Here is a 15,652-nt window from a genome sequence, read left to right on the forward strand (position 1 = left end):
AAAAAAAAAAATAAGATTTTGTAGTTTTCTAAAGAATCTTAAGATTTCTGTAAGAAATAAAAATTTAGTAAAAAAAAATTTTATTGAAAACTTCCCTCTAGAGCAGTGGTTCCCAACCAGTGGTCCGCGGACTATCAGTGGTCCGCGAGAGCTAAAATATGGTCCGTGAAAGATTTCAAACTTTGAATGAACGCGCGTCGGTGAACAAAAGCGAGAGCGGCGCGCAGGTGACCGGGGGAAGGGCAAGCAAATGACTAAACATTTTATATATAAAATAAAGCGATATGAAATTAAAAATTAAAATATTAAAAGAACTCTGGCCTCCCAAATTAAAAAGTGGAGCCAACCATAAAAATTTTTAAATTATGCTATCATAAAATTATGCTGTTTTAGGTTTTTCATGACGAAATAAAAACACCGTTAACTCTTTTAATGCCAAAGTCGGATAAATCACCACTTGCAGCGCACTCTACCGTTGTCGGTTTGACTCGCCCTACTATTGAGTTCCTTTTTCTCAAAATAGAGATCAGAGCTGTCACGCTTCTGTCTTCCTTCCCTGATAGAGAGCAGGGTTTTCATGCTGTTTTCGAACAGCATGTGAAACAGATTGGTACTGCATTTGTGCGCATTTCTTCGTTTTAAATTTAACTTTCCGTTGTGAGAAATTCAACTTTTATATTTAAAAAAGTTATCTTTTGATTCTTTCGTAAATTATAATTGTTAATTATTTTCTACATAAGTATGTGTTCCTGTTTATAAACATTTATTTTGCAAATATTTACAAAAATTATATATTTCTGACAAACAAATTATTAATTTGCTTTATCAAAAAATAATACTTAAGCAGTTTTGTGGATATTATAAATTGCCAGTTATTCTTTATTGTTGTTTATTGTGGGTTGAAAATAATTTATGTAATAGTTGTAGTGATTATATTTTCCCACGAAATTCTTAGTGCCAAGAATATTACTTTGATAACCATGCCCTATTCACACGCCAATCCATTAAAAATAATATAACTTTTTCACGAGAACTTTAAAATAAAATAAATTAGTTGAACTTGCAAATGCAAGGTTCAGGAAACAGACAATTAGAAAGCGTTGAACATATTTTTAATTTTGAAGATAAACTTCTTGCTTTTATTTGATAACTAAAGTTATGGATTAGTCAAGTTGGCGAGGGCAATTATGGTGCGTTTGCAACATTGAAGGCACTCCTTGATGACAAGTATGCCATGTTTAGGGAAAGCATACAAAAAAAACAGCAAATGTCATTTGCAAATGTTGGTTGATGAATTCAACTGTTACTTCCCAGAATATAACAATACAAAAGCTAATGTGGACCAAAAACAGATACGCAACCCTTTTGGCACTAACGCTAGAGAAGTTGCAGAAGAAATCCAAGAAGAATTATTGAATTATAAAATGACAGGAACTGTAAGGACGCTTTTGAATCTGATTCTTTGGAGACGTTTTGGTGTTAGAAAGCCATTTCATATACTAAAATTCGAGAAATCGCTTTGCACTATCTTATGCTTTTCTCAACAACTTATTTATGCGAACAAAAATTTTCTGCATTACTGATCATTAAAAACAAATCCAGGAATCGACTGAAAGTAAGTGATGATATGCGTATAGCTTTGAGCAAAAATATTACCCCAAGAATTCAAGATCTTGTAGAGATGATGCAAGCTCAAAAATATCATTGATGCAAACTGAAATGTGTACTAAAAATATATTTTTTCAATCATAACACTGTTAATTAATGTTTATTTTGGTTTTTTAGATTGCTTATGTTAAACGTTTCGATTAATTTTGAACGATTAGGCTCAAAGTTTATTTTTAGATTGATACAGATATTTTTTTAATCTTGTGGTCCCTGCTAATAATAATAAAATTAAAGTGGTCCCTGATCAAAAAAAGGTTGGGAACCACTGCTCTAGAGGATACACAAAAATTAATTTTTACCTCACCAACCAAAGGGTTAAAAGTTAGGTACCTACTGTTTAAGACAAATGCGGGGATTGTAATTGAATTTAGTTTCCGGAGTAAAATTTTGGCATGTAGCCCTCATGTACTCAATACTTAACTAAATTGGACCAAAAAAAATGTATATTTAAAATGAGAACTTTAAATTCTGGTTTTTGAGTAAATTTTGTATTTGTCTTGTTCTAAAACATTCTGCTATGCAATCCACACTCTCATATAATAATTACATATTTTTTATTCAATGGTAAAAAAAAAGTTTTGAAATATTCCTACTGAACAATTTCTTTTCCAAATTATTCATGACAATCATCTCATGGGAATATGTTTTTAGTAGACATTACTATTAGATTTAGAAATGAAAGAATTGTAATATATTAATATTTTGTTAAATCTTTGTGGAAATTTTTTTTTTACATTGTTTACAGAAATAGATATAAAAAGAGTATGCTCTAAAGAAATAAAAAAACATATTCTTAAATTTTGAAAATTATTTTAATTGTTGAATAATATCAAGGAAACTATTAAATAGAAGAATATAATTATTCATATTATTACATATCTACTCAGATTTTTATTGCAAGGCCCATTGATTTTTTTATGATTAATTTTATTTTGTTATTAAAGGTTGAAACTAGGGATGGGGCGAATCCTGATTTCCTCGAATCCGAATCCTAACTCAAATCCTCGACTGGAATTGCCGAATCTCGAACCCAAACCCGAATCTTTTAATAGATGATGTCCACATATCTAATGTAAGTGAGATGTATTCTGCTTGCACTAAAAGTCCCTTGACTTTATCACATGTAGTTTGGTATATTTCTGGTATAAGTGTACAAGTATTAAAATGAAGTGGGCGTATTAATTTTGGGTAACTATTTACAGTGTGTGTTTACATTTTGCACTGCTAGAAAAAAAAAATTTCCCATTGAATCTTACCTGTTTCCATTGGTTCATTAGTAACTGATATCATCCAACTAACATAACCAAGTATATGTTTGTGTAAATGTAACATATCTTTGGAAAAATTTCATCCTTGTCAATTTTTCTGGAGTCCTTACTGAGCTTCAACAAACTTAGCACCAAAAATCATGTTGTTTGAAAAGTACATTCCCATTGTTTCAACATTTCCACTTTTCAGCACAATAATTCTGAGAGAGATTGTCACAGAGTATTAAATTCTGTTCTTTAATCTATCATGCAGAACAATAATTTGTTCTGCACGTTCAGGAGTTAAATTAGCTCTACGATTGGAGATAGTGTTTCCAGCAAAAGAGAAGCGTCTCTCGCTGGCAACCTGCTTGGCTGGAATGCTTTAGTAAAATTGCTTAACCTAAAAATTAGTGTCATAAATATCTGTAAATGGTCATTAAAGTTTAATCAATTGAAAGTAATAAAAATAAAAGCATTTTACTTCATTCAATTTACACTTGCAAAAAAAACATACACACAATAAACCTAAATGGAAATTAAAGTATTTTTCAATATCCTGAAGTCTGAAATATGTTTACTCATGTCATCAAATGTAGAGCTGTACTGAAGAAGCCGATTTTGCCAATATTAAGTTTAATCGGCATTTCTGCCGACTTCCGATACAGTAGGTACGCTCGTTAATTTTCGGCCGATATTACTGAAAAACGAAAGAGACTGCCATAACCTAAAAATCCACGAGTATCATTTTCACTTTTCGTAGTACAATTGCATTCTTTCAGATCGCATTATTTCTTAGCAACATGTGCCAACCATACATATCAAAGTTTAACATCCTTTTTTTTTCAACAATGTTCTTTAATTTATGTCATAAATAAATAATACATTACTATCACGGTAAATATACAGCTCAGTTGTTACGATAACTATAGTGCAAATATGGTAGCTATCATGCTTCTGTAGAAATTATGGTATTCTATAAAGAATCTTGTTCTTTTTATGGTAATTATCTTAAAATAACTATTGGGTTTGTACTGTAGTTATGGTACATCATCCATATTTCTTCGTATGTTGTTCATTGGTCTTTTCTCCATGTTCATATTTACGTGCGCCATTATTTGAGACAGGAAGTTTTAGAAAAAATTTTAACGGACATTATATCACACATTTAATGGCGTAAATGATGAGACCTCGGGAAATTTAAACGCTTTATACGGAAAAACCTACCATGCGGGACCTCGTAAGCGAGTTTTACTGTATTTTTTTTCCCGTAAATAGTAAAAAACCGAATCCTTTAACGAATCCTACATCAGACCCGCCGAACCTTCGAATCCCTAGGATTCGGCGGATTCGGTCGCCCCATCCCTAGTTGAAACCTTTTGCTCATATGAGGTAGTCTATCATCAATGTTTTTATGAATTTAAATATTTAATAATATCATATAATCATAATTTAATCTATTAAAACTGAGATTTAGAATGGTAAAAGTTTCTGTACTAATTGTTCTTTCTTGTTAAGATGTGTGGTGTTATTTATCAATTAATCAGTGTTGATAAAATATTTTCTCTGTGTGGTTTCATATTTTTGTTTGGAATATTTGGTTTACTAAAAAAACTAATTTACTATAAAACAACATCCTCCCTATTTTTTGACATTTTGTTTATTTTTTGTTGTATAAAAAACAGTGAATTAATACACAAAAATATTTTTTAACTAGCCATGCCCTCAACTTCATATATGTGGAATTTATTTTAACTTATAAAGCTTCTATGTATACGTTTGAATTAGCATGATTCAGGCTAGGAACTTTGCTTCACTAACTCGGGAGAGAGCCACACAGCAAAAAGCAACTGACTTAAGGTCCACGCCTGCAACACACAGCATCTGGGCTATGTTATGTGTATGGTCATGTCATGAAATAACGTAAGCTCACCAGGAATTATACACGTTGAAAGCAAAATGGGAAATTGTTAGGAATAAGCAGGATTCAGGGTATATAAACTTGCTTGCCTGCGCCACTTCCCGTCAAAATTTCCACCTCAGTGATATTACTTAGGAGAGATTGTAATAAGTAGGAATTAAAATCACAAAGCAATCTCAATAAATTGGTTAATCCTAGCTAAGTAAAATATAAATAAAACACCCAAGCAATTTTGTTAATTTTTTTATATCCAAATCACAAAGCAAAATCAGTAAATACGTATATCCTAACCAATTAAACTCAATGTTAGTCTGTACATATATGTAAAAATAATATTGCGGTGCTTAATTCTGACTTACAAATACTCCTGTCACTGAGGTAAAAAAAAACTAACAGCACCATCTATTGGTTATTTGGTGTACTATGCAGTGATGATCGAAAACTACTGAGTTTCTAATGAAGCTTCTGATGAAGCAATCTCTTTTGAATTTTGTACAAACTGTACTAAGCTGAGCAAACTCCTAAAATTTTAAATTAAGATATCTTTTTTTCATGAACAGATTTGATAAAATATAGCTTTATGTTGCCCCAAGTTATGCTCAAGTTACCTGTGAAAACCCTCATGAAAATATGTGTAGTAGTTTCGGAATTTACTGTGTTGATACAGTTTTTAAAAATAATCTTATTGTATTCTGTTCTCTCTGCATCACTCACAATCAGTTTTTGGCAAAAATTTGCAATCTACAGACATGAGGGTTCTACAGTTTTATTATAGTATAGATGTACGTTTTAAAAAGGTTATGAGTATGTTAAAGATTAAAAACTGGAAAGCAGATATCCTCTTATGACAGATATCTCCTGATGATATTGTTAATAATGTTCTTATAATGAAATAAATGTTATCATGTGTTTTGCATTACTGATTACTATTATCAAATTTTTTTGGGTGCAGTAACTATTTGATTATTATTTACAAGAACTAGTTATTTAATTATAGGTGTAAATATTAATTGTATGGTTAAATTACTATATTAAATATGGTAGGCGAACACCAGTTCAAAATGTAACTGCAGTTAGCGTGCCTGAACTGAGGGGCAACCGTTCATTCTACATGCCTTTTAATCCTCAGAAGCATAGCAATCAGGTTGCTCTACAGGGGGTGGGTGGGGGTGTGAGGACTTGTCCATCCCCAGGAAACTGTTCCCGGTAAAAGTGGTGGGGAGAGGAATTTTTTTTTATGTATTGTGAAAAATCACCCTTTTCCTACTCCCCAACAAAGTAGACCAAAATATTCTTAGACAGAGCCTTAAGCTGTTATTCATTTATTCTCCCTTCAATACTATATTCATATAAAAAAGGCATTTTCACCTCTCCATAATGAATTTTTTATATATTTTATCAGTTAAAAACCCTTCAAATTAATAATGGTTTAACTTGCTTTAATGTAGGTTAAATGAGTGTCGAGAATGAAGTGGTGGAATGTCATGTGTGGTTGACATATTGCAGGTGTGACTCCATCTCCAAACTGCAGGGCAAGTTGGACTACCTTCGCTCTCTTCTCAATGATCAAGTCTCCTTCAAGAGCATTTACCGATACGCTTACGACTTTGCCCGCGTGAGTACCTGCAGCAAATTGTGTCACTTTCTTGTTCCTCTCAAAACTGATACATAATGACATAGAGGGCGGAGTTTACAACTAGTCCATTGGTTACTTTACAGCTCGAGTGTGGCCTATCTCCTCATTACTGCGTGGTTGAGATTGCATTTATTTGTAGTCAGCATGTACTGCCCAACCCATGGACTGATAATGGATACGTACTGCACAGTATGAGATTTTTTGGCCACAACAGTGAACAGCTTAATATCTGCCTACAGAACTGTCACAAGTGCGCCATGTGAATGCTGGTGGTGTGTTTTTTTTTATTATAGAATATCGTAGCTTTTTCTATTTCTGTGTTTCAATGCAGTTGTGCTTTAATACTTTTAAATAGGTGCTGCATAAAAAATAACTATGTACTTGATAAAATAATTTTAAACACCAACAAAAAAGTGTTTTTGTTGGGGTAGCATTTGTAAGTAAATACACATGGTATTTGTTATAGAAACATTGTGAACCAGTGTGTGACGAGTGAGTGCGGGGAACTACGCCAGGACTTTGGTAGGAATGCTTAGCGCGTATGCGATTCAGCATAGTGAACATGCTGAGGATGACAGTTGCACGGCATGCGCAGGACAAGGACCAGCGCAGCATGGACGTGGACACGGCCAAGGCCATGCTGCAGCTGCTGCTCGGCAAGCACTGGCCGCTCTTCAGCCACTTCAGCTGCTTCCTCGACCAGTCCAAGTACAAGGTCATCAACAAGGACCAGTGGTGCAACATCCTCGAGTTCTCCCGTTCCATCTCGCCCGACCTCGCCAACTACGACGTGGACGGGGCCTGTGAGTACCGCTGCCTCTTCGGTCATGATGCCCAGGGCACACAAAGTAGATTGTGGGTTCAGGGAAACCAGAGCACAGTGCTCACAACTTTGGTTGCTTCTGCTGTGACCCTACGAGCTGACGATGGAACAGTGATGGAATAAAGGGGGGTAGAAATGGAATTCCTCTTAGAAAACCCAGTGACTCACAGCAACTGTAAAAATGTTTGGATGTGAGCCCGCCGGGAATTGATCACTGGACCCTTTCGTTGTGCAGGGCCCGTCATGCTGGACGAATTTGTGGAGTGGCTGAAAGCTGCTCGGAGGAGCTGAAAGTTGCTCCACTCAGACTGCGCGCCGTCATCGCCCTGTGATCAACCAACACTACTACAATTCACTATTCCTGCAGTCTATGTAAACATATAAATATACATACCTATATATATACTGTATCATATTTGAATATCCATTTTACCTGGCCTAATGTCACGCTCTCTTAGTCCTAGACCTCTCGTCCAGGAATACTGAGCTCAAGTACCTTCGTGTCTCGACTGCCTCGTTAGTGTACCAGAGGGATGTGTGTGATGTAGGGTTCCAGGGCTTTCTCAGTCATGTTGCTGGCTCTCCCATGTCCACATTCTTGCATCTCCTTCAGGTTGCTGAGAACGTCAACTGCAATTAGCGGATTTAGGCAAGGGAGAGGTGTCATACTTAGCAGCATGACTTAAAATGTGCCCTGAATCGGAGGATAGTTGCTGATCGTACTTCTTTTACTTATTCAAAGAACAAGCATCGTTAGCTGCCAAGTGTCTGCATTTGGTCAGTGTTTGGTGGTTCCATCGCAGTAAAAATTTGATGGGTCATTTGAAATGTTATAAATTAATTATTAACAATATCTTACTTGGTGTACAATTAACTGTAGACACTGTCTGGCATTATTAAATCATAGTTATGATTATTTAGTTAATGCATAAAAAAATTTCCTCCTTAATTTTTGTTTGTTTAGTTTAAAATTTGTTAATATATTACATTTGATAAAATATGGGTTGGATGTTGATATGTAAAAATGACTATGAATACTAGAGAAAGCTAAACGTTCTGTACAGATATTTTAAGATATTGTTTGTATTAGCTTGCTGCACAAATGTGTGTGTAGGTAGATATTTTGAAGTGATCTTTCCTAGATTATGGAGTACTGACAAAGTAATTTTCTGAAGGACTGTCTGTGATGTTCCTAGCCAAACACTATAGTGGAATGTCATTCCATTGTCTATTCATATTTATTGTCACTTTCTACAGGTCCTTTCCTGGAAAATTAATGTATTGATGCAAAGTAGGCAAGTGCACAAAAATATAAAAATAATAAAATGTGATTAAAATTTAAATACAAGACTTAAAGTAGAGGATAAGCTGGAAGACTTGGATACAAAGAAAAATGATATCAAAGAATATTTATGGAATTGAGAAAACCTGAATAATGCATTGGGTTACAACCTAAATTATACATGAATTACCTTAATTTATTCCCCTACAGTTCTGTGTGGGAAAGTGCCATAATAATGAACATTTTTGTAAGACAGTGCAAAATAAATGTCTGTGAAATTAATAAAATAACCACGCAGGATGAATTTTGTACATTTTATATAATTTTTTGATAATTTTTTTTCCGATCCTGTTTGGTTTTAATGTGAAGAATTGTTCAACCAAGAATGATTGTAATATACAGGAAAAAATTATGAATGGCATTAATTGATAATATAATACATAACTAGGTATGTGTTTGTAAGTAAATACACCATGCAAAATATTGCAATACAGTAGTGTCCCGAAAACTCGGCCAAATGTGGACCGAAGGTTGGCCGAGTTTGTGAATATGCGGAGTTATCGGTACTTGTGCTCAAAAAGAATAAGTATGAATGCTTCATCAGAAAATACGGTACTCTAGTTGCATGTATTGTTTACTTGAAAATACAACAAAGAATTTACTGTCCAAATATGTATCTGTAAACAAAGTAAAAGTACATACTTTATGAAGGCATACACTTTGCTACATGAAAATGAACATTAATGAATACACAGTGAACAATAATTTACATAATAAGACAGAAGACTACAGGTGGTTGAGCGCTGGGATTTTCCCCTTGTCAGGGTGTGGCCAAGTTATCGGGACTCTACTGTACAAGTAAATATTCCAATACTGAACTGTGCTATGCAGTTAGCTAATTACTTCTTACAAATTACTTTAATGTTTAAAAGGGAATTCTCCTGCTTATTCAAAGAGATAAACATTTTAATATTGTCAAAGAAACAGTACTTTACCACTGTACATTTCCTAATTCACTAACAAACATTAGGATATGAAAAAGATAGATGTTATTTTTGCTTATCATTGCTAGTGTATTTTAAAATTTTAGACATATATAATGGTTTTAATTTGAATTGTATTAATTATTTTTACAGATTTTATGTTCTTGGTTTAATTTAACTGAATGCAGTAGTTTTACATATAGTGTATTATCCAACAAATAAAATAATATGTAAAATGTTTCTTAATTTTATTTTGATAAGTAGAGCAGTTGTAACTGCTATAAAAAGTTTTTTTTAATCTATTTTTTTTATACTATGTCTGGTTTTGCTATTTTATGCCATATCATTTGTAGGTGATAAGCTAGGGATTTCTATATTAACCCTTAGTCGCAACAGATTGCCATTTTGATACACCAAAGTATTTTTTGAAATTATGATGCATGTTTTAGATAAACTTCACATGGTATGAGTCTGCTACTATAAACTTAATTGCTTACGAAAATGAATGTGTGCACTCTTATAAAACCAACCATGAAAAGTTCTGAAATCACACGCCTCACTGTATGCTGTAAGCTTTCCAGTGAGTCAGTACCATATCACTGTTGCATAACTAAATAGGCGTGTATCATTTTATAATTTACTATATTTGTAAATTTCAGTACCTAGGCTTGTGCTCAAAACAATGACTGTATCAAATTCATGCATACATGCAATAAGTACCTTACATGGTTTCACGAATTCTGTAAGTTCACCTGCCACATTCAATAACATGACTCCATCAGTATTTGAGATGTGCTACAGAAAACTTGAAAAAGTGACAAAAATACATCTGAAGTGTCTTTCATTATTTTTCTTAGCAGCATCCAAAGTTTTCTATAGAGAAGAGGGAAACTGATGTTTGCCACTGGTATTTCTAGCATGTTGAAGGAAAAACATAACAAAGGTTTGACATTAGAAAAAAAAGCAAAAATAATTGAACTAGTGTGCTTGGTAAGTATGCAACAGCTATTTTCTGCTAACTGGTATGTGTACTAAACTGCGAAGTTTATCAAGCATAATATTACTATTATAAACAAGGTCCAATTAATAATTTTGTACAGTTCTTGAGTCAATTTACCATGTAAAAATATATATATATATACATATACATATTTTTAAATCAAAATCAGCCCCTAAATATATATATTTTTTTTACTTCCCTCTAACACCATTATGTTTAGAATAGAGCTGGATAGGATCCCGAACTTTGGAAAAATAAATTTTCTCAGGATGACACTGGAAAATGAAAAAAAAAATTATTAGAAAAAACCTCTGGCTGCAAAATAATTTTTTAGTTGTAAAAACATTACATGCTTACATTTTTGACACCAATTGGTCTCGCAACAAACAGCAAGTTGCACATGTATTAACTAAAACTGTCCTAATTCCCCAATTTCGAAAATATACCTGAGATAGCACATTTTGGTCAAAAAATTTATTAACGTTCCAAAAATAACTCATAAGAAAAGTATTCCATGCAAATGCACATGTATTTTAGTTTATAAACAGAACATAACCACTCATATTTCTAGCTTGTTTACATTTGTTTTTTGATGATCCGTCAGTTGCTTATTGAAACATGAATTTACTCATGGAGGCTGGAAATTTAAATTATTTGATTATATGTAACTTAGAAATGTATTGAATCACAAAATACAAAGTTTAAAAATACAAATTTAATATACGCAAAAGTGTGAGACTTTTTACATGTTTACAAGTCAAGAACATCTTTACAGGTTCAACGATTTAAATTTACAGTACCAAACATTTGTGTGGAAATGTGTTTTACGTGGTTGCTTTGCACGGGAAACAGTGAAAGTAATTTACGTTATGTAAGTCCTATATTATTTGTTTGTTTTTTTATATTCAATTTAAAAAACTTAACGTAAGTTAATTTAATAATGTCTCCGACACAATATTACAAACATTTATTTACAATTCAAGCAGTTGGTATTTTCTGTTTGTACTGGTAGCAATGCTTTAAATAAAGCAAGTTTTTGTTCTTTTCCAACTTGACCATGATGGTGATATATTTATTTACGATATATTAGATTCAAGAAAGTTATTAAAATATAGGATGTTTAAATTTATTATGTACAGATGGCACACGTAGCTAAGAAATGGAGAGTTCAAAGTATGTAGTAGTATGAAAATTAACAAGCAGATTGTGAATAAGCAAAAATGCTGATTCAACTAAATATTGGCAACATCTGCTTCCGCCAATTCCGATTGGCACAGCTCTAGCATTAACCAGACAAAGAACAAAGATATCACAAAAATTACAAGCTGTATCTGTGAAATGTAAATTCAACACTCGTTCACAAACGTTGTCAAAAATAAAAACTCCCACAATATAGAAGAATTTTAATTTAACATGAGAGAATGTTTTAAATTAGTTTACTTTTGACGAATATCTTTACAGAATCGTTAGGTTATGTTTGAAAATGAACTTCATGAGAGCAGCAATACACAATGTTGCCAAATGCATGACATTTGACATGATACAAACTCCATTTTTAACGAAGAAACTGAAAGGCACCATCTTCGTTAGAATATTCAGGCCATAATATGTGTTAGATTTTCAGAAACATACGAGCTGTTTTAAGTTTTTGCAGTTGGTTGTCATGTATGATCAAAAGTAAACTACGGATTTTGAGAATGTGATTCAAAAGTAGGCATAAATTGTTTACGGTAAATTTTATTAAATAAAAACATGCAGTTTCTAAATCTGGCATTCCAGGCAGTAGTGTCAAATGTGATCCAGGTGTGACTTCAGCATCTATTTGGAAATCCTTCAAGAAATTACCTGATAATAGGATGCATTACACTTTTGCCCTTCTGTCCTGAAAACTGAATGTGGGTCAATCACAGGAGGTACGTAATAAGACATCCTGAAGAAAAAATTCTTCAAGAAAAAACCAACACCAAAGGTTGCCAGTGAACATGTTTTCGCTAGTGCTCACAATATTGCCAATAACAATTGAACATGTTGAAGAATTAATATTTCTTAACAAAAATTTGAAGTAGAATAGGGCAAAAGAGGTTTGTTTTTTTCCATTTGGTGTTACTTATTATTTGTTCTTAATGTGTCAATATTTTTTGTGAACTTAGAATCATTTAAACAGTTAATGTGAATGGTTTATAAGACATTTTAACAGTACATAAATATTTTTTTCTGTATCATAAGTTATGACATAATTTCAATGCTGTTGCTCCCAATCCCAAAAATCCAATATCTTTCGTGACTAAATTCTATCCCGAAGTAAAAATGCCATTCCAGTCACAACTAATTTATAAGTTTCCACACAAGTTAGTTAGGTTTTTATGTATTGCACCTTTAATTAAGTATTCTTAGCTTTTAGTGGTGCTGAATATTTCCACTTTTAGTAGTTTACTTATCTATATATTTGTGTTATGTACCAACAAAAAAACCCATTCTTATTGCCAGTTGGAAGTTTTCAATGGCCTGTTTAAGATGAGGGAATTTTATTGTGTAGGTCATATATGTGTGGGTGTACATGTACACGCACACACACACACACACACACAGTGTTTCAATATTTGTGGTACTGTATAAAGTAGGGAGTTATAGAGCAAAATTCACAATAAAATAAATGCTTGTCAACTCAACGAGTAGTGTGGTAACTGCTGTTTTATGAAATGATGAGGAAAAAAAGACACAGTCAACAGCTTTCAGTGTCTCAAATCTCACATTACAACTACTTCTAAAAAATTGAGGCAGTCAACAGTAACGCACACTTCACACACATCTTGTTTGTATATGTTCTCTGTAGAATCTGTGTGCTTCTCTTGATTCTGTGCACATCCATCCGAAACACAAATGACAAGAGTTGCTGTGGACTGCATGTTTATATCATATGCTGGGAAAGTCCTCACAGGTTGAGTTCTCGGCATGTTTTGTATGGTGATTTGTGCTGTGTAGTTGTATTACCCTCTGATGTATGTACCACGAATTTGGAAACTATCATGTATATCGCAGCAGTAAAAATTATTTTCTTAGTCTAGTTCTCTGTTCACATTCTTATGCTTGAAGACTGGTGAGCTTGATATCTCTAACTGACCTTTTTCTATGTATAAACAGTGGCATTTGCAATATCAGTTTTCTTATATACATCCTGTATCTTCCTAGGAATACAATAGTATATATGTACTATAGTACCAATCAAAATTAATTATTTTTTGAAAGTTTCAAGCATATAGAATTTATTAATGGGCTGTTGTTGTGGGGTGAAACATTTTTATGTACGAATCAAACTAATGTTTAAATTTCCAAATATTTTTTGATAAATAAATGAGAATGTAGCTTGAATAAGAATTAGTTATCTATTGACTAATCTTGTTTTACCTTAGTTGTCACTAAGCAGAAAATGCTCAATTGCCTGTAAGTAATTAATGTGTCTAAACCAAAGTCTTATTTATTTTGTAATGTAGGTATGCTGGTGGTGTTTTAGTCTAAAAGTTTAGTTCTAAAATTGATAGTTGGTCAAATGGTAGAGGTAGATCGAGGCTATGAAGGTACTTTCGCTACTGTGCTATTTGGTTTTAGTAATTTTCTATGTCTTGTGGTTATCATCACATTTATATCAATTTGTTAAAAAAAAAACCTCGTATGCTTATGTAAAGTTGTTTGCTTGTTTATGTTCACGGTTAAATGTACTAAAGCCTCAAAAACATTTTTGTAATTAGTATCTAGTTCAAAGATGGAGTGGCTCCAAAGTCTTGCCTCAGTTCCATGAAGACTGAAACTTTGTAGATGTTTGTGTGTAACTGGTCATTGAATGCTTATAAGCGTCGAGATGTGTGCTGTGGTGAAAACAAGAATGCCACATTGTACAAGTTAACCTACCAGAGAACTGATTTACTTTGTGTGTTAAATTGTGTAAAATGATGGTTAAAAATGTTTTGCAGAGATGACTGAGAATATATAACTGCTAAGATGCTCAAATAGTTGAGTATCAGACAACCTGTAACCATATTTTAAATAAAATGTTAGTAATGTAGTTATGAGCCCTGTCTACCCGCCAACACAGCAGCTTACAAGTTGTTGCCACGTATGTGAATACTTCAGACTCCATTATGTTTGCCCATGCTGCTCTTGAATATAAGGTTGTTTAAGACACAAAAATACAATGTGCAGTTTTATTTTCTTACTTCCATTGTACATCAAAATTAGAGGTATATAAAAGTAGCAAATGCTGAATTATTTTGTTTTTGGATACTAATTTGGATATTTAGATATTAATAAAAATAACATTAGTTTAATTTACATACGTTTGGAATAGTCAAAACTATACAACATTTAAATTAAATTTTATGACTTGGTAGCAATAAATTATTATTTTTTGCATGGATGTTTATTTACTTAGATGTTTTTGTGTTTACCATTTTTCATTCTGCATGGTACATCATACTTCAGGTAATGCAACAAAAAATGTGTACATATGAATATAGTCTGCCAACATCAACCAACAGTGTATTGACTTGTCATACTATATAAGACAGCAACTACTATTTATCATGTTCCTTTATGAATGCTCCTTTTTCCCCCCCCCCCCCCCCCCACAGAGCTGTTTTCTATCTCAACCATATGCGCTTCACCAGGGTTGGATGCAAACAGAAACAAAATAAAAAAATGTTTTGATGCAGTGCACATTTCAAAACATTGTCAAAGTTGCTAGCATCGTGTATTCAATATCATGTGTAGCCAAAAATGTAAAGTCTTAAATTTTATTATTCTCAAAAGTACTAGTACCAGTGGAACCTAGAGCTGTGCCGATACGAATCGGAAGAAGCAGATTTTGTCTATATTTAGTTGAGTTGGCGTTTCTGCCGATTCACAATACGCTCTTTAATTTTAGACTGATATTACTAAAAATGAAAATGTAAATGTCATACATAACTTAAAAATCCACCAGTACCCATTTCACTTTTAGTACTACATACATTGAACTCGCATAATATCTTAGCTACGTATGCTAGCCATGCATAATAAATTTAAACATCCTATGTTATGTTTTAGTAACATTCTTGAA

General features: G+C 32.9%; 1 protein-coding gene across 4 annotated transcripts in view; it reads left to right on the forward strand.

Moving 5' to 3' along the window:
* LOC134542338 (DCN1-like protein 5) overlaps nucleotides 1–14,745 on the forward strand; it is a 65,773-nt gene extending 51,028 nt beyond the window's left edge. For all 4 annotated transcript variants that reach the window (XM_063386493.1, XM_063386494.1, XM_063386491.1 and 1 more), the window contains exons 5-7: nucleotides 6,343–6,451; nucleotides 7,068–7,275; nucleotides 7,531–14,745. In XM_063386493.1, coding sequence (XP_063242563.1) covers nucleotides 6,343–6,451; nucleotides 7,068–7,275; nucleotides 7,531–7,586 — 373 coding nt within the window. In that variant the 3' untranslated portion in view covers nucleotides 7,587–14,745. The remainder of the gene's footprint in view (nucleotides 1–6,342; nucleotides 6,452–7,067; nucleotides 7,276–7,530) is intronic.
* Nucleotides 14,746–15,652: the final 907 nt, after the last annotated feature.

Source organism: Bacillus rossius (assembly GCF_032445375.1).
Source record: "Bacillus rossius redtenbacheri isolate Brsri chromosome 4 unlocalized genomic scaffold, Brsri_v3 Brsri_v3_scf4_2, whole genome shotgun sequence".
NCBI classification, from domain to species: domain Eukaryota; kingdom Metazoa; phylum Arthropoda; class Insecta; order Phasmatodea; family Bacillidae; genus Bacillus; species Bacillus rossius.